Source organism: Apostichopus japonicus, chromosome 1, assembly GCF_037975245.1.
Source record: "Apostichopus japonicus isolate 1M-3 chromosome 1, ASM3797524v1, whole genome shotgun sequence".
In the NCBI taxonomy this organism is placed as follows: Eukaryota; Metazoa; Echinodermata; class Holothuroidea; order Aspidochirotida; family Stichopodidae; genus Apostichopus; species Apostichopus japonicus.
In genome coordinates, this window is record NC_092561.1 from 3,154,928 (window position 1) to 3,178,369 (window position 23,442).

Genomic DNA, 23,442 nt, shown 5'->3' on the forward strand with positions numbered 1-23,442 from the left:
AAATATTTCTATCAAAATGCATTCTGTTTTGACCCTTGAGCTCATCTATCGATGATTCAATAGATTGTATCATGGTATTGATAGCTTTCTGTTTTTCATATTGAATTATTTCATTTTCCGGCGTTTCGCTTTCTCTTTCACTGGGGTCTTTCTCTTTGAGAGTAGTAGCTTTATTTTTAATCCAAGCCTTGACCTGCTTATCGTTGATGTACTTTGAACAATCTGATAACTCAATGTGTTTCTCTATTCCTCCTTCCTTTGATAATAAATTATGTATGTCGCTCCGTATAGCCATATCCCGTGTCATTCTTAACAATAACTTATCACATAACGTTTTTATATCAGACGGCGATATTTGGATTTCTGTGATACCACTCTCTTGTTTGATTTCTCTCGTCCATTTTTTCCACAAATCATCTAGTTCATGTTTATATCTTCCATGTAAATAGTCACTATCTGTATAAAGTAGGTTTCCATGAAATGTATTTGCATGCGGTATTTCTTTTGTAACTGCTGTTGTACTTGCTACTTCTTTGACGTCAGTAATCATCCTCACCAACCATTTTGGTCCCAGATTTGGCAAATTATGTTCAAGTTTCTTAATCTCGTATTCTTCCGTTATCCTTTGTTGTGCCTGTTGTCTTGCATCTTTCACTGCAATATGAACATCCTCCAGGAATCCTCGTTTATGTCTAGAAATCATGCTCCTTCGAGGATGGTCTAAAACGTACTTTTCTACTAAATCTCTCAGTAGTTCGCTTTGCTTTTCCACTTCATCTTCTAAAGATGTTATCAGTAACTCAACACTGTTACCTATTTCTACTGCAAATTTGACGCGGCCAAGGCAGCCATTAGATTTATCCATTATTGCTTGTCTCATTTTCACTATCCGTTCATTATAATAGAGGCAAAACTGATTGAAATCTACAGCTCTGACACTGTCCTTAAAATTAAAGACAAAGTTTTCCTCTTTAACGGCGCTCCATACATCTCTCACGCGATCTGTGAATGTAGATAAGGTTAAATCTGGAGTTATTATTTTATTTCTGATATCTCGTAAGAGTCCTCGTTTTATTTTGATAACTTTCTCCCCATACATATGATTTGGGGGCGCCATTCCTCCGGTCCATAGGCTTGGCACGTATTGCAAATCTTCGTCAAATTTTAAATGTACAACGTCGGAAAACTCCTTATAACGACCCTCCAAGCCTTCATCTTCTGCAGCAAACTTTGTCGCCTCATTGAGTGTTTCTTTAATCTTGTCCGCACTTCCTTTATTTCTGTCTGCTGCTGTTAGATCGGATACTCGTTGTTGAACTATTTTACATCTGCATTCTATATCAACCTCCTTCATCCGCATCAGCGCATGCGCAGCTATTTGTAAAATACCGGCCACATCCGGACCGATGTTTTCACCACTTATGTTAAAAATCGTTACGTTAGCAATACTCAGTGCGAACGTGACCAGTTCATTATCATACCTATGGTCATCGTGGCCAATAGACTTTATTCCTTCAGTGTCAACGATAACGAAATACTTGAAACCCAACTCTTTATTTTGCGAGGTTTTCTTCAATTTTCAGAAATCGAGCGAATAGACCACGTGTACAACGTCCTGCCCGAACAGGAAACCGTAAACCAAACATACTGTTAAGGAGGGTAGATTTACCACTACTCTGGACACCAACGACACTAATTACAAGAACCCTTGGGTCGTGTAAATGTTCTGTCATTTTGTCAAGAACCGCGGTACAAACCCAGTGTCACCATCCATCAATTCAAATGGATGCATCTGTAAAGCTAAACTCATAGCTATCGACGGAAACAAAGGTATATTAGCCGTTTCCTTAGAAAGGGCATGTTTATCATAAATATCCATGTATGCCTCGTACAGTTGACCCATCTCTCTTAGAAAATGTTCACTTCCTAAATTTTCACATCTGACTTTCTTCAAAAAAACATCGTTAGTTTTATCGCCAATGTTCTGATTTGTCGAATGAGACGCATCTTTATTCTCACAACTTGTAACTGCTTCTTGTAGGTCTGACCTATTTACTTCTTCAGAGTCATTGTTTTCTGCAGCAGAGATTAATCTCATAGTTTTGATTGTATCTTCACTTACTACTTCTTGTATCTTGTCATGAAGAAAACAAAATATGTACTGAGAACGAGCGAAGTTTTTTTCTGTGTCCTTTATACCATTGTAAAATATTTTCATCGTCTGTGAAAAGTGATTTTGAAGTTGTGATTCTCTTTTGTTTTTCTTTCCTGTATTGGTCTTTTCTCTGTGTTTTTCAAAAGACCAATCTTCCCTAATATTATCTGAATCAAATCGAGTTCTATCTAATTGCACCCACTCCTGCCATGATTCTTGTAGCGGGAAACATTTCTTCTTGAATTCTAGACAGCTTTTGAACGGAATACTCTGGAATATATCTTTGATGAGCTTCCTTGCATTTTGGTTCTCATTTTTCTCGTCATCAAAATCTATATTGCTGTCTGAAATTTTAGTTACATTTTCCAGTGTACCGCAAGCTTTACCTCGCTGGTAGCATTGACTTACAAATTCACATAATTTTTGTTCAAGGCAGTTTATTTGGATTTCCCCCACAAGTATCGATTGACTATTTAACAGGGGTCTCATATCCGGGATATTCGTCTCCTTTCTAGCTACTTCGATGAACAGAGATTTGGTTGACGCGCTTTTAATATTTCTAACGTACTCTTCAGAATCTGCCTTGTTTACTTCTGAAACAAATGTTATGGTCAAGTCTGCTGTTTTGCAACAAAACTCCGTTTGGATCGGGAAAGCTCTACAATCTCCTCTTAAATTTAGAAATGTTGTTACATTCTTGATTGTTTCTTTCTCTGTGCCTTTCCGAGGAAGAAACCAAATGCTCTCAACAGTTCCTAGTGAATATTTTGGCTTCACTTTGTCACTTTCGCTATTTAAGAAAAAATGATGTAAATCATATCCTTGACACAAAGACAACATGCGATTAAGTATTTGTGACTTAGAGATATACACATCGCCAATTCGCAATATGGCCACAGTAAATGTTGGGTGCGTTATAATGGATTTTTCCAGGGAGAATAGATCATCTTGTCCTTGCCACTTTTTGACGATTCTACGGCAAGCCCAACCAAGTATTTCAGGTTTCTTTTCTCTTACCCCCTGGAGGAGGAAAGGAACTGCCAACTGGCAGGCTGATAGTTTCTCTAAAATATCTTGTCTGAGAAAGTCATCAGAACAATGTAGAAGACTAAAAATGAAATCGCGCATACTGATATTTTCTGGAAGAAGATTCTGAGATAAAACAATCCTGTGGTCTAGTGAAGTGATTTTCTGCCAGAATATGTGCATTAAACTGGTGTTAGTACTACAATCACGTACAATAAGAAACTCTTGCAGAGTAAGTTTGTTATAATGTTTACCAACTAAACCGATGCATTCTAGTAAATCTTCGAATGTTTTTGGTAGGTCGTCTTCCTCTCCATCATTCGAAGATTCTGGTTCACTTGGAAAATCATGGTCGCTGTCAGCTATATAGTCAATTGAAAAGAATGAAAAAGTTATGATACAATAATTTATATTTTAATCATGCAGGTATACATAGATATTGGCTAGGCTCAAATTCAGTTCAGTTTTACGGATTTAGAGCTGTTAATTTGAGCAGAAGCGAAACCAGAGATGGGGAGAGGTCAGAGGAGGGTGGAGGTGTTTCAACTTGACTGTTGCTATTAATAAATACAAGACAGTCGGATGTGAGTTAGCTGCGTACACCTATACCCACACGTAATTTTAGGTAGTTGTAATTGTTTATATCGTTAATGTGTAAAAGGACGTAGCTTCTAAGAGCATTGGGACACGTGCCTATACTCCCATCTCCCAAACTTCTGCCAAATTTCTTACATTTTACAACTCACGCACGCAAAGTCTTATTAAGAATATTGGTAAACTTACGAAGATGGTAGTACCATTTCGCATGTACACCCTCTTAAGGACCTCTTGATGACCTGCTGTTACAAACCTCCAGAGAAAAGACGTCGGACAGCCACCCCCACCTATTCCAATTCATAACAGTCGCAATGTCATGACATGTGTATTAGCGTTTAATTTTTTTTTTAAACTATGCATTTATTCGTAGACATTTTGTAAAAGTCATAAACGAGCATTAAACTATACCAAACTGTCACAGATTGAACAATAAGAGTTGGAAGAGAATATGGTCACCATTTCATTAATTAGACTATATAGCTCTGTAGTAAACCAGATTATATGTTCAATATTAAGTTAATCGAATCCGCAGTTCCTACTGGCTTATGTATTACATGAAGACGTTATGACGAACTGGCAAATCGACGAAACAATAATTGCACAATTCTTTGTTTACAAATGTGACTCCATTAGTCCGGTGATGTACAACTAAAACAACCGAAAAAAAATGAGATCGCACTATTCAGTGGCGCTCAAATTGTCAACAAAACAAAATCCCATTACATGTTTACCTTTTTCAATTGGACGTTACTGTATACGCACTGTATAGCAGCTAAACATCATACCCCGCAAAGCAATCATCCGTGACACAGTATTACGAAAACAAAATGGCGATCTGAGGTCTCATGACGTGATACAAACAAATCTATTTCCCGAAGTTTAACTACCATAACGTATTTTAAAGGCTTCAAAATTTCTTTTCCAAGTTGCAATATTCGCAACCTGCGTCCACGTTTATGGAAACTTCTATATATTAATGGGTCGTTTCTCGGTTAGATTACAAGCCATATCTTCCTTACAGTAATATCAACGGATCACTATCATAAGATCCTCATGTCAAATTTAATGTTATTATTGTGTTGCCACTATCCATCTACACTAAATGAAACCTAAAGATATCTACCATGACAATGTTGTGTCTTAAATTTGGTGAAAATTTGGCAAAAATTATTACTTTTGAGGCAGAAATTTGTGACATTTAAATCTGTTATAATAATGTCATAAAAATATGTTGGATTTTAGAAGCATATGTACTGCCCCAAATAATATTTAAATACGATAGGCAAGGTAGAATAAAAGTTCTGTAAAGGACAATAAGAATATTCCTAGGTAGCAGGTAAAAAAGGCGATTTATAATTCCAACACAATTTGAAATTTTAATGGAGATATACATATTGTGATCTTTCCAAGAGAGATATTTGTCAATATAAACTCCAAGGAGCTTGTTGGATATTTCAAATTAATCAACCCCACGAAACGTATGATATTGTTTCATGATATTGAAATGATGTTAAATAAATGTAGCTAACAATTTTATCATAATTTCTCCTTAAGCGGATGATGCTTGGTTTATTTTAACAAACTTTGAGGTCGGATCAATACGTCACAGACAGAAAATGCTTTTAATTGATTGATTATTCCTAGGTAGCAGGTAAAAAAGGCGATTTATAATTCCAACACAATTTGAAATTTTAATGGAGATATACATATTGTGATCTTTCCAAGAGAGATATTTGTCAATATAAACTCCAAGGAGCTTGTTGGATATTTCAAATTAATCAACCCCACGAAACGTATGATATTGTTTCATGATATTGAAATGATGTTAAATAAATGTAGCTAACAATTTTATCATAATTTCTCCTTAAGCGGATGATGCTTGGTTTATTTTAACAAACTTTGAGGTCGGATCAATACGTCACAGACAGAAAATGCTTTTAATTGATTAATTTCTTTGTTCATAACTAGCAAATTGTGAACATATTGATATTGATTAAAAATATATAAATTGTCAATTATTTTTGAAGACCAATTTGTCTCAAGAAGTTTAAACAGTATACTAATTGGAATGTAACTCGCAGAGAATGGAATCCTCATGAGCATAACTGATTCCAAATATTCCGAAATTTGGAGATTCAATAGTAGCAAGTAAAACTTAAAACGCATAGTTTTGAATGAAAGGCGAAAGTGAATAAAGGAAATCTCGAAATATCAAAATATAGACTTCCATTAATATTATTATTCCTGATATGACACAACTGATAGAGACTTACAGAAATGAGTAATTTCTATTGAATTCTGCCAAGCATTTTTAAACCGTTGTTAGAAAAGGCCACGTAAATATTTTACAACAACGTGTGCTTCAGTTTCAATGTGAGAAGTTTGTCAGTATTTCCTCAACTGTAAATTTATCGTTCTAACTTAGCTGATATGAACATATCTGTAGGTAACCACATATCCTGATTTTCACCTTATCAAAGATTCATGAGTTACGAGATTTGAGGCTTGATCCTTGTCAAGTGGCATATTGTGATACTATGGTATAGATGCACAAGACTCAGATAATAGCTTTGTTTCGTATATTGTCTTCTTAGTATACCAAAGAAACTGTCACCCATACTCAAACTTTAGCAAGCATTTTACTGCTACTTTAAAAGTAAAATATACCACACAGAAATATTCAGCAGTTTTTCGGATAACTGCTTTGACTGATGACATTATTGGTGTTTTTTCGCATTAAAAATATGATTCCCTTGAGACGCACTTTAGGATTTCTTTAACCGTGTATTGCTGATTCACATCTCTTTTGGATATGACAAACGGTTTATGTAGAGGCCTATACGTGTGTAACCACTGTGTATACATACAGCGCAAAGGCTTAATAACAGTATCACAATGGAGCTTCACTAATGTGCAACGATGCATCCAAACGAAATGTAAAAGATATGGTAATAAAAGAATGGAATCGCATGACTAATAAAATATTACGCAAAAGGTATATCACCGAATTTTCCCCAGCCTATATTACAGTATGAGTTCCTGGTAAGTAAACATGGTAGGCGTGAAATTTCAAACCCAGCTCAGATGTCTTTTAGAACGTCCAATGATGGACGTGAAAGCAACCTTTTCTACCTCACTGTTTATAGGTTTATGGTTATATGTCTGTCTAATGGTAATAATTTGAGTTTTTTTATAATTCCAATATCTCAAATAGCTCTGACTAATAATATGTACAATGAAACATCATATTAAATAAAATAAAATAGAGCAATACGTTATAAATACATTATTGAAAATTTTATTTTCTTCATAATAAATATTTCAAGAAAAGTGTTCCCTAGCTGCTCACAACTACAATGAGTTGTGTACGAATATAATCTACAAATATTAAAGAAACCCACGGTACAAGGAACTACAAAAACAAATTAATTACAATTTCAATGATTTGTAAATACGAGTCCAAATTTGTATGTTTCTGCCAAAATAATCACTCAAATTTAATGAAGCACAAACTAAATGCTCTTTTGTGTTATGTTAAAGCATACAGGTCTCATTATACATTGTGGAAACTGTAAAATGATAAAATAATACACCTATAAGATATAATCTAGTTTTATCAGTATTAATATCTCACAATAAATAAGGAAATTTTTATTTTTTCTTGTAAAGCACGAATGTTGCAGGTGAAAATGTTTATGTGTTCACACGATACTACTGTGTTGTGTTTTGTTTTTACATTTTTATATTTATTTAATACCTCGTTATATCAGGAAAGTAAATAAAATGGATTGATGAAATGTTCTTTATTTTATATTAAAAATTGTTTTGGTTTGGTATGTTATGTTTTGTTTCATCCCCAGTGCTGTTGTAGATACATGCATCAACTCCAAACGGGTTTGAGTGGCTCCGTCATCGGACCTGTCTTTGGGTTCGTTATCTGAATGACATTGTTGACTCTCCCTCTAGACTTTAATGCATTGTCTTTGCTTTCTTTATCTGAATGAAATAGTCCGACTCTCCCTGAATGTTGTGGTGGCAGTATTTGTAAACTGATTAGCATATTCAGCATTGCAGTAACATAGCAAAATATTCAGTACACTATGCAACGTATTTCCACTGAAGTGTTCAGTGTTTTAACTTTGTCATCAAAATTGTCATGAAGTAGCCAAATATGCGTAAATGATTATTAATTGATCACATGCATTTTTCAGAAATGGTCAAGTGCATCGCTTAATTGATTTCCAATGTGTTTACACTATCTTTGTTTACTTACGAATAGTGTTGTAACAAGTCATGACTCGAAACACTTGTATTTCTTTGCATTGTGGAGAGACATATTGTTAAAATATTGTGAATTAATAGCACAGCAGCAGGGTTGTTGACGTCATTATTGCAACTGAGCATGAGAAAGGTATTTCTTTAAAAGGGAAAATGAAGTTTTACAAAACTATTGTCCTCACAAACAACTTGCTTGGTGAAGAAATTCTAACGAAGAGAACATTGACAATATTCATATATGAAATTCTGGCTATATTTCAGCCACTCCCTTTCTCGACACGCTTTTGTCAAAACTTCCTTACAACTTGATAACTTCCAAGAGGACTAATCGACTTTTATCAATTCTGGAGTTACAATCTGGAAAAGTTTAGACAACAAAATAAACACATCCAAAGGTGTTCAAGGCTAATACTTAACGATTATTATCATTAAGCAGTGATGCTTTCTTTCTTGCTTTTTCTTTGATCTTTGCTCTTTGTTTTTGGTTCTTTTCTTCTTCCTCTTACCTATCCTTTTCATTCTTTCGTTTATTGTTTTCGTAAATAGGGACTGCTCGTAAAAGCTATGCTTCTTCGGTCCTCCTCCACCACCTTGAAATTTAGGTATTCACAATTTATTTATATTATGTTGAAATAAATTAAACTCAAACTTTGTGGAAACCTTGTATAACGCCCTTTTCACAAATCGCAAGAGCCCCTTTCGCACTCTTTCAATTGCCCATTTACGATCGTGCCCTTCTACCTGCTTCCAGTCCCTGGGTAAAGGAATGCACCCTATATTGGGACGGTCTCATCTATTATTATTATGGTCATGGAAAACTAGTTGATAGTTGGTGACATAAACTATACAGTGGTATCTTTAACAAAGGGATATCCCACCGCTGAACACGAATGTCACACTACATTGCTAGTAATTGCAGTATCGCAATGTCAAACCACAATTTTGTATTTATGGCGAAGGGCAGAGAAGAGAGGGACGGAAAAAAACGAACAATGATTACACACTTTTGACGGGGCCCTGCAGGGTATAATTCTGTTCGGATACTTCCAAGCAGAGGTGTGAGGAATCGGAGATTAATATGTAATTCTAGAAGGGATGCTCATATTGTACAGCCGTATATACACAAATGTACCACTGATGATTCAGCCGCCGAGTCAGAGACGAAATGCTTGAGGGGCGGGGTGGGATGGGGTGAGGGAGGTAGGGCCGTAGGGGTGGGATAAACTAGGTTGGTGAGTTGCTAGAAAATGGGATAAATACCCCGGTAGCGTCAGGTGTAGCGATACGAATCTTAACCTGCTGATTAAAAGTTAGGTTATAGGAGGCCTTTAGATAATATTAATAATTATCCACGTGAACACGCCAGTGCAAATTTTAAATCACTGAATTTGTTAAAATTAAATGGTATTATCAAACTAAAAATTGCAATTGTCACATGTCGCTACCTTCAGGGCTTTCTAATTCCCTTCCCCCAAAAATGGTCTTCGTTGTCTTGGTAATTTGCCACCGATAATTTACTCCTCTGGATTTGAAGAAACAAATAATTGAAATGAAATACGAAACCTTTAACTTATCGCCTCATCACTCAGGTTATACGAAGCCTAGAAATGATCGCCTCATCACTCAGGTTATACGAAGCCTAGAAATTATCGCCTCCTCACTCAGGTTATACGAAGCCTAGAAGTTATCGCCTTATCACCCAGGTCATACGAAGCGTTTAAAGTATCGCCTCGTCACTCAGGTTACACGAACCCTAGAAATTATCGCCTCATCACTCAGGTAATACGAAGCCTTGAAATTATCGCCTCATCCGTCACTCAGGTTATACGAAGTGTTTAAATTATCGCCTTGCCATTTAGATTATACGAAGCCTTGATATTTAATCACTCTTAATAACGATTAAAAAGTTCAATTTCACTTGGTGATGATCTATTCCATTTACTTCTGAAGTCATAGTGACTCATGATATCAATATTTGAAACATAATTGGGGACACAAATTTTTCAAATTTGATGAAGACATCACTCGGGCAGCGTAAGTATGAGCACCAAAAGAAATTATTATGACGAGAGCACTGAGAACTATAAGCAAACATTATATGATACAAATTTCAGTAACAATATTAAATAACTTATGTTCACGGACTATCTGCAATCGCTACTGCGAATAAGGGACGCCGTTTGTGTTAATAACAGGTACATTTAAACAACTCTATCTAGAGATGGAAACATTATCTTGAATTTGATGGATGGGTGGGTTGGGGTGGGGGGGGGCACGTTATGTGTGTTTTCAAGTGATTGTCACAATGTCCTCTACTGGAATAGTATTTTAAGCGGTGGCGCTCTTTGAATAAATGAAATGACATTAAAGAAATGATCTATCACCGTGATAACACCTAAATAAACATAAGATTATTTTACCGGTTTATGTTGTTGTCTATATGCTAAAGAGTAGCTAATGCAGTCCCTTTATGGTAACACAGGTTGTTACGAAATTTACTCTTTCAAGAAATAGCTTATTATAAATTTCAAGGGGCCAGAATGTGCCCCTCTTCCGGTTTTGTGACAATCATATACACCCATTTTATAATTACAAGAGCATTTCACTCATCCCTGTACCATTGGCCCCCAACACTTGTATATTTCCCTTTTAGCCAGTGGGTTCAGGAATTCACCCTATGTTAAAACGCCTTCACCTATCGTTATTGAAAAACTTTAAGATTTTCAGGGGTGGAGATCGAGGGATCGGGTATAGTGCGGATAAAAGTAGTGCATGGAAATAAACACACGTTGGGGAACATGGGAGCACCAAATACGTTGTGATTACATATCCAGTAGCAAGATGAAAATTGTTTTCATATCTCCCACGATAATATTATAGGTACCATGATATTGTCGGCCTGGGTCCTCCTTTGCTTTACACAATGAAACGGGCACACAGAGAAATAAACACAAGATAACTCACGTTTTTGTGATTCACTCTCTAATTACCATGTAACTTCAGAATTATTAATGAAATATAATAAACAGTAGTGATGCACAGTTTAACCGAAAATTATATTTGAAGTCGAACGGAACTTAAAGTTATTTGTTTTAAAAAGTGCATTGAAACTCTAAATGCTTACTACATGGATATCAAAAGGAACACAAACATAAGTAAAACATCTCGAAATGTATTGTTCAAATAGACAATGTAATGCTTTGCTGAGGATTATATGACTAAGTTGAATTCTACACGGAAAAGCCAACACGAGGGCAATCAAGTTTACTCCTCAAACACAGTCGACTTTCTCTGAAACTCAATAGCGGCGAAAGAAGATTTTCTGGAGGGCTACAACATTTGAAGGATTGTAAATTTAATTTGCCAAATCCCCAATCTCCATCTAAAACGTTCACAAACGGCCTTCTCTGCATAACACGTAGTCATTTGAGATTAAAAACAGGCATATGTAATTTATCAAAAGGTAAAAATAGGACCTTTCAGTAATTGGCACAAGAGTGAAGAGGATGGTCGAAACACATCCCCTGTAACTCCTGTACAATCCCATCCCCTTTGTGACAAAATGTCAACCAGTTTGGGTTTGTGATCATTCCCAAATGTCATTTCTTCGATCTCAAAATCATTAAACAAAGAACATTAAAACAAGTCAATTTACCTTATCTCAATTCAAGGTAATGAAAGGTAAAGGTAAAGGTAAATTATAAATGGAAAAGATTGTAGGCCTTAACAATATTTCTCCCAATATTAGCTTTCTACAAAGCAACATATGTACAACACTTACTATGTATCGTGGCAGATGTGGTGGTTCTGTTACGTGCACGAAGAAAATGTCACGAATTACACACAACGTACTTCTTAACATAATTATCATTATACGAAAATTCAAAATATGGATTACAACTTAGCTGTTTTGAACGTTATTTTAAAAGTCTTGGAACTTGTAACTTTTATTAAAAATTGAATTAAGAAAATGTACATTTTGTTGTTGTTTCATTTGATGAAAATATGATTACATGATCCCAGTACAATACATAACATAATAATTAATTATCAAAAGTAAATATATACAGAAAATTGAAGTTATTGCCGTTTAGTCAAATGCAATATTTGAGATAAAATGACGGAAAAGCTTAACACACAGTAGCATAAGAGAACTTTCGGACAATCGAGAATCCAAACAGCAATCATTATGACAACATACCGACAGACAGATATAATGGATATTTTGTTAAGAATGCTTTAATATTCATCAGCCGATTTGAACTTTCTTCGACTTGTTGTACATAAAATGAAAATAGAAACAGAGGGTTAGGGCCCGTGGTCAATAAGGAGGCCAGGAAATTTTGGGATAAAGAATAATGTTTTGCGACTTGCATAATATACATGAGGAAATATGAAGGCTTCAAAAAGAGGCCCGGCGGGTTACGTTCCCGGGCCCGTCCGCGCCCTGGTGGCCCGTAAACGTGATCTATACATGAATATTCATTATGATTACGACTTATTTTTCAGGTATTTACATGATCCCAGTATTGTCAACTAGCATAATAATAAATTTATCGGTAGTAAATATATACAGAAAATGAACTAATTTCCGTTTATTAAAAATGCAATGGAAAAAATACGGAAAACCTTAAAACTGTTTTGAACAATATGCTGAAAGTTTTGGAACATGTTACTTTTACTATAAACTTAAAGAGGAAAAATTGAATTAAATATGTACATTTGTTAGTTATTTTATTTGATAAAAAAAATGTTATTTACATGATCCCAGTACAGTGCATTAGAATAATAAAGATTTTTTTTCGGTAATTGATATATACTGAAAATGAAACTAATTTTCCGTTGATTCTAATTGAGGAACATTTACGGAAGACCTAAAACTCAGTAGCATAAGAGAACTGTTTCGGACAATCGACACAGCAACAGACACATAGATATCATTCATATGTTGTTAAGAATGCTTTAATATTCATCCGCCGACCGAAACTTTCTTGGTATTCTTGTGCATAAAATGAAAATAGAAAGAGAGGGTTAGTGCCGGGCCCTTGGTCAATAAGGGGGCCAGGGAAGTATGGGATGAAGAATAATATATTCACATTATATAATATACTTGAAGAAATATGAGGGCTTCAAAAAGAGGGCCGACGGGTTACGGTCCCGGGCCCGTCCGCGCCATGGCAGCCCGTAAAGGTGATATATACATGAATATTTTCTATGATTATGACTTATAAATGAAAATGTTAAATTTACTCTGAATATTGATTGAGAAAATGAAGAATTTTGTAGCGATAGATTCATAACTTGTAGTTATAAACTTAAACCATCCCCTCCATGTTTGTTGTTCTGAAAATGGCAAAATTATATTGTTTTTAAAGTATCCAAGTGAGCTACTGTGTTGTGTTGAAAGTTCACGGAATTTATGATGTGTTTTCTTTATATCATAAACCTCCACAGTTAATCAAAACTGAAATTGTGTGAGCCGTAAAATATGTAATTTCCAGGTGTGTTTTTATTAATAATTTGTACACTTAATGGCTGAAGTAAATTAGTCGCGTTCCCATCTTTTGATATTATATTTTACAAGACTTCGTTTCTACTATGTGTAATTTATGACTGAACTACTTCGGATTCATCATCTGACGAACGTTCAGGTTCATCCTCCGAGGGACTATTACAACTCGCAGAACCTGCTTCTGTGCTCTCCTCAGAATCTGAAACATCCTCTGCAACAAGCTTCTGTTCGTCATTATCGTCCTTAGTGTGTTGATTTTGATTGGTTCTCATCTCCGTCTTTAATTGTTTATCATCTATTAAGCTTTTTAAAGCATTTTCTTTGGTAATATTACGCCAGCTTGTTGGGAACTTGTCAAGAGAGAGAATATGGTATCCTCTCAAAGCACTTTCCACAAGTATCCATTGCCAGAATAGTTTACCAGGATCATTTGTAGAAGGACGAATTTCCCAGTCTGGGTAACACTGTTTGTAATCTTTACATAGGAAGTCTTCACCAGTAATCGTACACATTGCATCAGCAAGTAGGATGGATGAAGAGCAATCCTCTAATACCAGCCTATTAGTACCAGGGTATGTTTCTCTTGCCACGCCTCTAGGGCGATGTAAATGAGAAGAATGTATTGTATGACTCTTCATAATATTATCACAGAACATACCACACATTGGACAGGTTTCTTTACAAACATTCGACAGTCCTGCTGCTATTTTCAAGGATGAGCGGTCTAATCTAGGATAGTCGTATTCCTCCCGTGAATCCCATTTATTTATAAGCTCTTTTAAATGACGAAAGACTTCCAGAGGACAAGGATTATCATAGATGTCGTATGTACATCGCACTGATGAGTCTATATTAAATGTCTCTAACAGACGATCAATCCAGTCTTGATATGAGACAGGTTTATTTAAATTGTTCTCCAATTTGGCCAGATCGTCGAGGACAGTTACAAGTAATCTATCAATTTCTTTCATTTCTATACCATCACTGTCTGTTGACATTAAGAACTCGCAGTATCTAGCAGACCATGCCATGATGTCGAACATAGGTTCATAAAATAAACCACTGAACCAATCGCGCTCAATCACGTGTCGACTTTCGTATTCTAAGACGTCCCAAGGTAAACTCAATCGTTTAGTAAGTTTACTGTAATCTAAATTCTTCATAAAATGTTCATATTTTTTCCTTAATTCTATTTTAATGTAGTAATAAAGAATATCTGCAATGTTGTATTCTACGTCACTTTGCGTTATTAAACTACCAAATGTTTGTCTCAATATATAATCCTCCCAGTAGAAATAACTACTGTAATTATCATCACTCACCGTTGTATACTGAAAAACCTCATTAAATGCCCTACCACACAAGTGCATAAGTCCTTTTGCAATTAAACTATTTGGTAGTTTTATGTCACCTTCTGTCTTTTTCGAAAGATTTTTTAGTGTTTTTCGCACTAGCAATTGAAAAACATTTCTATCAAAATGTTTTCTGTTTTGACTCTTGAGCTCATCTATCGATGACTTAATGGACTGTATCATGGTATTGATAGCTTTCTGTTTTTCCTTTTGAATTATTTCATTTTCCGGCGTTTCGCTTTCTCTTTCACTAGGGCCTTTATCTTCTTTGAGAGTAGTAGCTCTATTTCTAATCCAACCCTTGACCTGCTTATCATTGATGTACTTTGAACAATCTGATAACTCGATGTGTTTTTCTATTCCTCCTTCCTTTGATAATAAATTATGAATGTCGCTCCCTATAGCCATATCCCGTGTCATTCTTAACAATAACTTATCACATAACGTTTTAATATCAGACGGCGATATTTGGATTTGTGTGATACCACTCTCTTGTTTGATTTCTTTCGTCCATTTTTTCCACAAATCATACAGTTCTTGTTCATTTCTGATATATACATAGTTGCTACGTGGATAATTTCTGTCTACATCGAATATATTTTCATGCGGTAATTCCTCAGTAACTGCCGTTGTACTTGCTACTTCTTTGACGTCAGTAATCATCCTCACCAACCATTTTGGTCCCAGATTTGGCAAATTATGTTCAAGTTTCTTAATCTCGTATTCTTCCGTTATCCCTTGTTGTGCCTGTTGTCTTGCATCTTTCACTGCAATATGAACATCCTCCAGGAATCCTCGTTTATGTCTAGAAATCATGCTCTTGCGAGGATGGTTTAAAACGTACTTTTCTACTAAATCTCTCAGTAGTTCGCTTTGCCTTTCCACTTCATCTTCTAAAGGTGGTATCAATGACTCAACACTGTTACCTTTTTCTACTGCAGATTTGACGCCGCGAAGGCAGCCATTAGATTTATCCATTATTGCTTGTCTCATTTGCACTATCCATTCATTATAATAGAGGCAGAACTGATTCAAATCTACAGCTCTGACACTGTCCTTAAACTTAAATACAAAGTTTTCCTCTTTAACGGCGCTCCATACATCTCTCACGCGATCTGTGAATGTAGATAAGGTTAAATCTGGATTGATTATTTTATTTCTGACATCTTGTAAGAGTCCTCGTTTTATTTTGATAACTTTCTCTCCATACATATGATTTGGGGGCGCCATTCCTCCGGTCCATAGGCTTGGCACGTACTGCAAATCTTCGTCGAATTTTAAATCTACAACATCGGAAAACTCCTTATAACGACCCTCCAAGCCTTCCTCTTCTGCAGCAAACTTTGTCGCCTCATCGAGTGTTTCTTTAATCTTGTCCGCACTTCCTTTATTTCTGTCTGCTGCTGTTAGATCGGATACTCGTTGTTGAACTATTTTACATCTGCATTCTAAATCAACCTCCTTCATCCGCATCAGCGCATGCGCAGCTATTTGTAAAATACCGGCCACATCCGGACCGATGTTTTCGCCACTTATATTGAAAATCGTTACGTTAGCAATACTAAGTGCGAACGTGACCAGTTCATTATCAAACCTATGGTCATCGTGGTCAATAGACTTTATTCCTTCAGTGTCAACGATAATGACATACTTGAAACCCAACTCTTTTGCGAGTTTTTCTTCAATTTTCAGAAATCGAGCGAAGAGACCACGTGTACAACGTCCTGCGCGAACAGGAAACCGTAAACCAAACATACTGTTAAGGAGGGTAGATTTACCACTACTCTGGACACCAACGACACTAATTACAAGTACCCGTGGGTCTTGTAAATGTTCTGTCATTTTGTCAAGAACCGCGGTAATCCACGTTATTGGTACAAACCCAGTGTCACCATCCATCAATTCAAATGGATGCATCTGTAAAGCTAAACTCGTAGCTATCGACGGAAACAAAGGTATATCAGCCGTTTCCTTTGATAGGGCATGTTTGTCATAAATATCCATGTATGCCTCGTACAGTTGACCCATCTCTCTTAGAAAATGTTCACTTCCTAAATTTCCACATCTGATTTTCTTCAATACAACATCGTTAGTTTTATCGTCAATGTTCTGGTTTGTCGAATGAGACGCATCTTTATTCTCACAACTTGTAACTGCTTCTTGTAGGTCTGACCAATTTACTTCTTCAGAGTCTTTGTTTTCTGCATTAGAGATTATTGTCATAGTTTTGGTTGTATCTTCACTTACTAATTCTTGTATCTTGTCATAAAGAAAACAAAATATGTACTGAGAACGAGCGAAGTTGTTTTCTGTGTCCTTTATACCATTGTAAAATATTTTCATCGTCTGTGAAAAGTGATTTTGAAGTTGTGTTTCTCTTTTGTGTTTCTTTCCTGTATTGGTCTTTTCTCTGTGTTTTTCAAAAGACCAATCTTCCCTAATATTTTCTGAATCAAATCGAGTTCTGTCTATTTGCACCCACTCCTGCCATGATTCTTGTAGTGGGAAACATTTCTTCTTGAATTCTAGACAGCTTTTGAACTGAATACTCTGGAATATATCTTTGATGAGCTTCCTTGCATTTTGGTTCTCATTTTTCGCGTCATCAAAATCTATATCGCTGTCTGAAATTTTAGTCACATTTTCCAGTGTACCGTAAGCTTTTCCTCGCCGGTAGCATTGACTTACAAATTCACATAAGTTTTGTTCAAGGCAGTTTATTTGAGTTTCCCCCACAAGTATCGATTGACTATTTAACAGGGGTCTCATATCCGGGATATTTGTCTCCTTTCCAGTTACATCGATGAACAGAGATTTGTTTGACGCGCTTTTAATATTTCTAACGTACCCTTCAGAATCTACCTTGTTTACTTCTGAAACAAATGTTATGGTCAAGTCTGCTGTTTTGCAACAAAACTCTGTTTGGATCGGGAAAGCTTTACAATCTCCTCTTAAATTTAGAAATGTTGTTACATTCTTGATTGTTTCTTTCTCTGTGCCTTTCCGAGGAAGAAACCAAACGCTCTCAACAGTTCCTAGTGAATATTTTGGCTTCACTTTGTCACTTTCGCTATTTAAGAAAAAATGATGTAAATCATATCCTTGACACAAAGACAACATGCGATTAAGTATTTGTGACTTAGAGATATACACATCGCCAATTCGCAAAATGGCCACAGTAAATGTTGGGTGAGTTATGATGGATTTTTCCAGGGAGATAGAATCATCTTGTCCTTGCCATTTTTTGACGATTCTACGGCAAGCCCAACCAAGTATTTCAGGTTTCTTTTCTCTTACCCCTTGGAGGAGGAAAGGCACTGCCAACTGGCAGGCTGATAGTTTCTCTAAAATATCTTGTCTGAGAAAGTCATCAGAACAATGTAGAAGACTAAAAATGAAATCGCGCATACTGATATTTTCTGGAAGAAGATTCTGAGATAAAACAATCCTGTGGTCTAGTGAAGTGATTTTCTGCCAGAATGTGTGCATTAAACTGGTGTTAGTACTACAATCACGTACAATAAGAAACTCTTGCAGAGTAAGTTTGTTATAATGTTTACCAACTAAACCGATGCATTCTAGTAAATCTTCGAATGTTTTTGGTAGGTCGTCTTCCTCTCCATCATTCGAAGATTCTGGTTCACTCGGAAAATCATGGTCGCTGTCAGCTATATAGGCAATTGAAAAGAACGAAAAAGTTATGAAACAATTATTTATATTTTAATCATGCAGGTATACATAGATATTGGCTAGGCTCAAATTCAGTTCAATTTTACGGATTTAGAGCTGTTCATTTGAGCAGAAGCGAAACCAGAGATGGGGAGATGTCAGAGGAGGGTGGAGGTGTTGCAACTTGACTGTTGCTATTAATAAATACAAGACAGTCGGATATGAGTTAGCTGCGTACACCTATACCCACACGTAATATTAGGTAGTTGTAATTGTTTATATCGTTAATATGTAAAAGGACGTAGGCTTCTAAGAGCATTGGCACACGTGCCTATACTCCCATCTCCCAAACTTCTGCCAAATTTCTTACATTTTACAACTCAAGCACGCAAAGTCTTATTAAGAATATTGGTAAACTTACGAAGATGGTAATACCATTTCGCATGTTCACCCTCTTAAGGACCTCTTGATGAACTCCCGTTACAAACCTCCAGAGAAAAGACGTCGGACAGCCACCCCCACCTATTCCAATTCATAACAGTCGCAATGTCATGACATGTGTATTAGTACAATATTTAATTCCCTGACTTTTAAACTGAGAACAAACTTTGGCTTTCCCCCTTACACCACAAAGAATGGCTACGCCCCTGCAGCTAAGTATCCGTAAAATTAAAATGTCACGTAAACTGATAGTTCTCTTCAAATAGTCAGTATATGCAAAGTTTATTTCTGAAGGCATTTACTTTAAATTCTGTTTTTGTTTCGTGTTACGGCGGAGAGTGATATCCAATAATTGAAACGTTCGGGATTCTAATATTGTATCGAGTATACCCTTCCCCACCCCGCATTACAATACCATATTGAACCATTACACGGGGTTTTATGGCTTTCGAAGCGATATTTTAGTGGTAATCGAGTCGGTGAATTTCTATGAGGATAATAGCTTATTCTAGTCACTTTTGAAGTTAGTGATTCGAGGCAATTCGAGGCAAAAAGATAATGTGCTGAACATGTTTTCGTTACCTTTCCCGTATGCAAAATTGCATACAATGTTAGCTGCATCACGAGTGTGGACCTTCATCAGAGCAGCTTCCAGCCATGACAGATCATTCTCTGTAAATAACCCGTTGTTTCCAATGTTTGCCAAAACGTTTGGTTGTACACCCGTGTCTTCAAACCTAAAGTTCTCATCCTCATGTTTTGCTATATCCACTAATTTCTCCAGATCTTCTGTGCTAAGTTCAGCTTCAACTTCAGTTAGCATATTCAAATATCGAGAACCTGTAAATAAGAAAAACGTTCTATCAATCGCCAAATAGCTCAAAATAGGGATCAAATATGACTTACCAACCCCGTTATATAATTTTCAATTTTCATCTGCGATAGATATTAATTTTTTATAGTATGTTGATTGAAGAGTTGATAATTACTCAATTTTGGCAAGGTCCGGCAACTAAAAGCGACTGGTTGCGTATGTGTAAAGTCTATACTATCAGGGAAATATTCGTGATCTAAAAAATTATGTTCTTAATGGTTGATAACTCGAGTCTATAACTTTCAAAAGAAATATCGTCACTTTACCTGGTTGACTTAAAAAAATATTTAATGGGTAGTGGATTAAGCTATATTAATTTGTGAGCAGAAACCAATTGTAAATTACTCAACATCATATCTTCATAGAAAGAGATAATCACAGAGTTTAGGAAACATTCTAGTAGTAAAATATCCAATAACGTTAGAAAAGCCAAGATCGAATACTTTATAGTGTAGTTAGTATAGCAAACTGACGTCAACAAGCAGTGTGGAAAACAAGTGAGGAGATTCATGACATATGTTGGTACGGGACCTTAATAAAGGAATAAAGAAAAGAAATATAAACACAACAGTGATTGAAACCTTAGCGGTAAACCACAATGTCATATGCATCCGATTATAAATATGTTTATATAACATACTGTTCTCTTCGTGAAACGTCTTTCGACGCTTCGCAGGTTGACTTCCACTCGGTTCTTCTCCATCCATCTTCCCTTCACGGATTGTGTAGATTACTCCAGTGTAGCGTCAACTGCAGAGGGATGATTGTTTCACGTTAGGACATGCTATTACACTGCCAAACCCGAATATCAACACTACATAGTGTTAGTACCCATGAACGCATTGGGTGCCAAAATAATCATTAACGTCTATAAAATTGTAAACTATGCATTTATTGGTTGACATTTTGTAAAAGTCATAAACGAGCATTAACCTATACCAAACTGTCACAGATTGAACAAGAAGAGTCGGAAGAGAATATGGTCACCATTTCATTTATTAAATAGTTATTTATATAGCTCTTGAGTAAACCAGATTACGTGTTCAATATTTCTTTGAGTCGACTCCACAGTTCCTATTAGCTTATGTATTACATAAAGACGTTATGACGAACTGGCAAATTGACAAAACAATCATTGCACAACTTTTGTTTTTACAGATGTGACTCCATACGTCCGGTGATTTACAACTAAAACAACTGAAAAATAATGAGGTCGCACTATTCAATGGCGCTCACATTTGGAACAAAACAAAATCCAATTAGGCCTACATGTTTTCCTTTTTCAATTGCACGTTGCTAATACGCACTGTATAGCAGCTAAACATCATACCCCGCAAAGCAATCATCCGTTACACAGTATTACGAAAACAAAATGGCGCATCTGAGGTCTCATGACGTGATACCAAATTGAAATTTTCTCTTTGTCCCGAAGTTTAACTACCATAACGTAATTTTAAAGTCTTCAATATTTCTTTTCCAAGTTTCGATATTTCAATATTCGTAACCGGCGTCCACGTTTATGGAACCTCTCACATATTAATGGATCTTTTCTCGGTTTGATTACAAGTCATATCTTCCTTACAGTTATATCAACGGATCAAATTCATATGATCGAAAGATATTAAAACTAAACACGGCACTTCCAGAAAAGAATATCCAGCTAAACTCACCACGATATTATTAGACCTATGCGATAGATAGTGATATTTCTTCCGTCGGATTTTGTAAGCAATACCTTATAATATCACCATTGGTTCGATAGTCATTAAGCGTGCTGATTTAAAATCACCCTATTGCAAGGGATATTGAACAGTACATGGTGTAACCTATTTATATGTGTGCAGTTATACATGTGTAAGCTGTTTGTCATACGTGAGTAGAATGTAGCTTGAATTTATCGTTCAAAGTTCATATTTACCCAGCAAAATTTTGCAAGTTCAAACGCAAGAGTAAACATATAGGCTACATCGACACGGTTCATCAAATCTTATCTGCCACATTGCAACGAACCGGCTATTAAATAATTTAATGGATGAAAAAGTCTGTAAAAATAAGTCTACTATCGTCCAAATTGTACTTGATGCATTATGGCCATCTCTACAAAACAGTGAAAATTGTTTTGCCTGCTTAATAAAAGCTGCAGCACTGATCATTCAAATTATCAAAGTTATTAAAATTATACAAACGTATATGTAGGAACGTCTAGAAAAGAAAATCCAGCTAAACTCACCACGATTTTTTTAGACATATTCGATGGATAGTGATATTTCTTCCGTCAGATTTTTGTAAGCACTACCCTATATTACCACCATTGGTTCAATAGTCATTAAGCATGCTGAGTTAAACAACACCTTATTGCAAGGTACACCGAACAGTCCACGGTGTAGCCTACATATGTGTGTGTGCAGTTATACAAGTGCAACCCATTTGTCATACGTATACAACACAAGTTCAAAACGCAAGAGTAAACAATCGACACGGTTCATCAAATCTTATTTGTCACAATGTAACGAACCGGCTATGAAATAATTTGCTGGATGATCAATTCTGTAACAATGTGTCTACTATCGTCCAAATTGTGCTCTATGCATTATTGCCATCTCTACAAAACATTGAAAATATTGCCTGCACAATAAAAGCTGCAGCACTGATCATTCTTGCTTGGCTGCAATACAATAAAACTACATAGCAAACTGCTTATCCACTATAGAGAGCCCTTGTAGGAAAATGTGTGTATGTAAGTTGGCCTGACGTTTCGATCCTAGCAGGATCTTCTTCAAAGCTAAAAGCCTTTGAAGAAGATCCTGCTAGGATCGAAACGTCAGGCCAACTTACTTTTACACCTTTTTAGGCAGAAATTTGGATCTGTTATTAATTATAATATATTCTCCACCTTTATAAATGGCTAGCTTGCTTTATTTATAAATTAAAATGATACACACAATGACTTAGTTTATATACAGTTTTTTGCATTTTTGTCGGTTTTGGCGTACCATAGGAACGCCCTGCCGCTGGTACTTATTTTAATATCTTCGGTTTTTTTTTTCACGTCCCAACTTAAAGAATCATCTTTTATCATGACTGATCTTTTGTTGTCTTTAACTTAGTTTCATTCATATTATTGATTGACTTATTTTTCCTGTTTTGCTTTGACTACGTTAATCTTATGTATCATATATTTGTATTTTTTCAATAGATGAATATGTATATTATTAGTTATTCTAGCATGTTGTCAGACAATTAGGAATTATCCACAGATTTAAATAAAGTGTGGCTAATTTAGATGACGACACCGGTAATCTTCACTTTGGGATTGTAGTTTTGGATGCTACTCTAACACTGCGGGTTTCTTACTGTAAAGTTTTTTTTTTAAAGAACATGAAGAGGTATTTCCGTTTACAATTTGTTATAGAGAGCTAAAACCGTGTTATCATATTTGGATACACTAAAGTATAATGGTCACAACATGAATATAACTGGTATTGGTCCATGAACAGAAGAGACAACAGTATTATGAGATTTACTGGTATAAATTTTA

General features: G+C 35.8%; 1 protein-coding gene across 2 annotated transcripts; it reads right to left on the bottom strand.

The window, feature by feature from the left end:
* Nucleotides 1-11,009: 11,009 nt before the first annotated feature.
* On the bottom strand, nt 11,010-22,260 carry LOC139981788 (interferon-induced very large GTPase 1-like). Of its 2 annotated transcripts, none has more exons than XM_071994348.1 (4): nt 22,135-22,260; nt 20,545-20,654; nt 19,613-19,870; nt 11,010-18,588 (listed from the first exon to the last, which is right to left on the bottom strand). In XM_071994348.1, the coding sequence occupies exons 2-4, from the start codon at nt 20,609-20,611 to the stop codon at nt 13,664-13,666; spliced, it is 5,250 nt and encodes a 1,749-aa protein (XP_071850449.1). In that variant the 5' UTR covers nt 20,612-20,654; nt 22,135-22,260; the 3' UTR covers nt 11,010-13,663. The 2 variants fall into 2 exon arrangements, with proteins under 2 accessions (XP_071850449.1, XP_071850417.1); XM_071994316.1 differs by lacking the exon at nt 22,135-22,260 and adding an exon at nt 21,575-21,714.
* Between the last annotated feature and the right edge of the window lie 1,182 nt (nt 22,261-23,442).

Bases quoted from the DNA above. Each gene is read 5' to 3' on its own strand.
- LOC139981788 (XM_071994348.1), bottom strand. From the start codon at position 20,611: ATGGATGGAGAAGAACCGAGTGGAAGTCAACCTGCGAAGCGTCGAAAG. The intron at 19,871-20,544 runs GTATGTTATATA...TCTTATTTACAG, and splicing joins GACGTTTCACGAAGAGAACA to GTTCTCGATATTTGAATATG. The intron at 18,589-19,612 runs GTAACGAAAACA...TTGCCTATATAG, and splicing joins CAATTTTGCATACGGGAAAG to CTGACAGCGACCATGATTTT.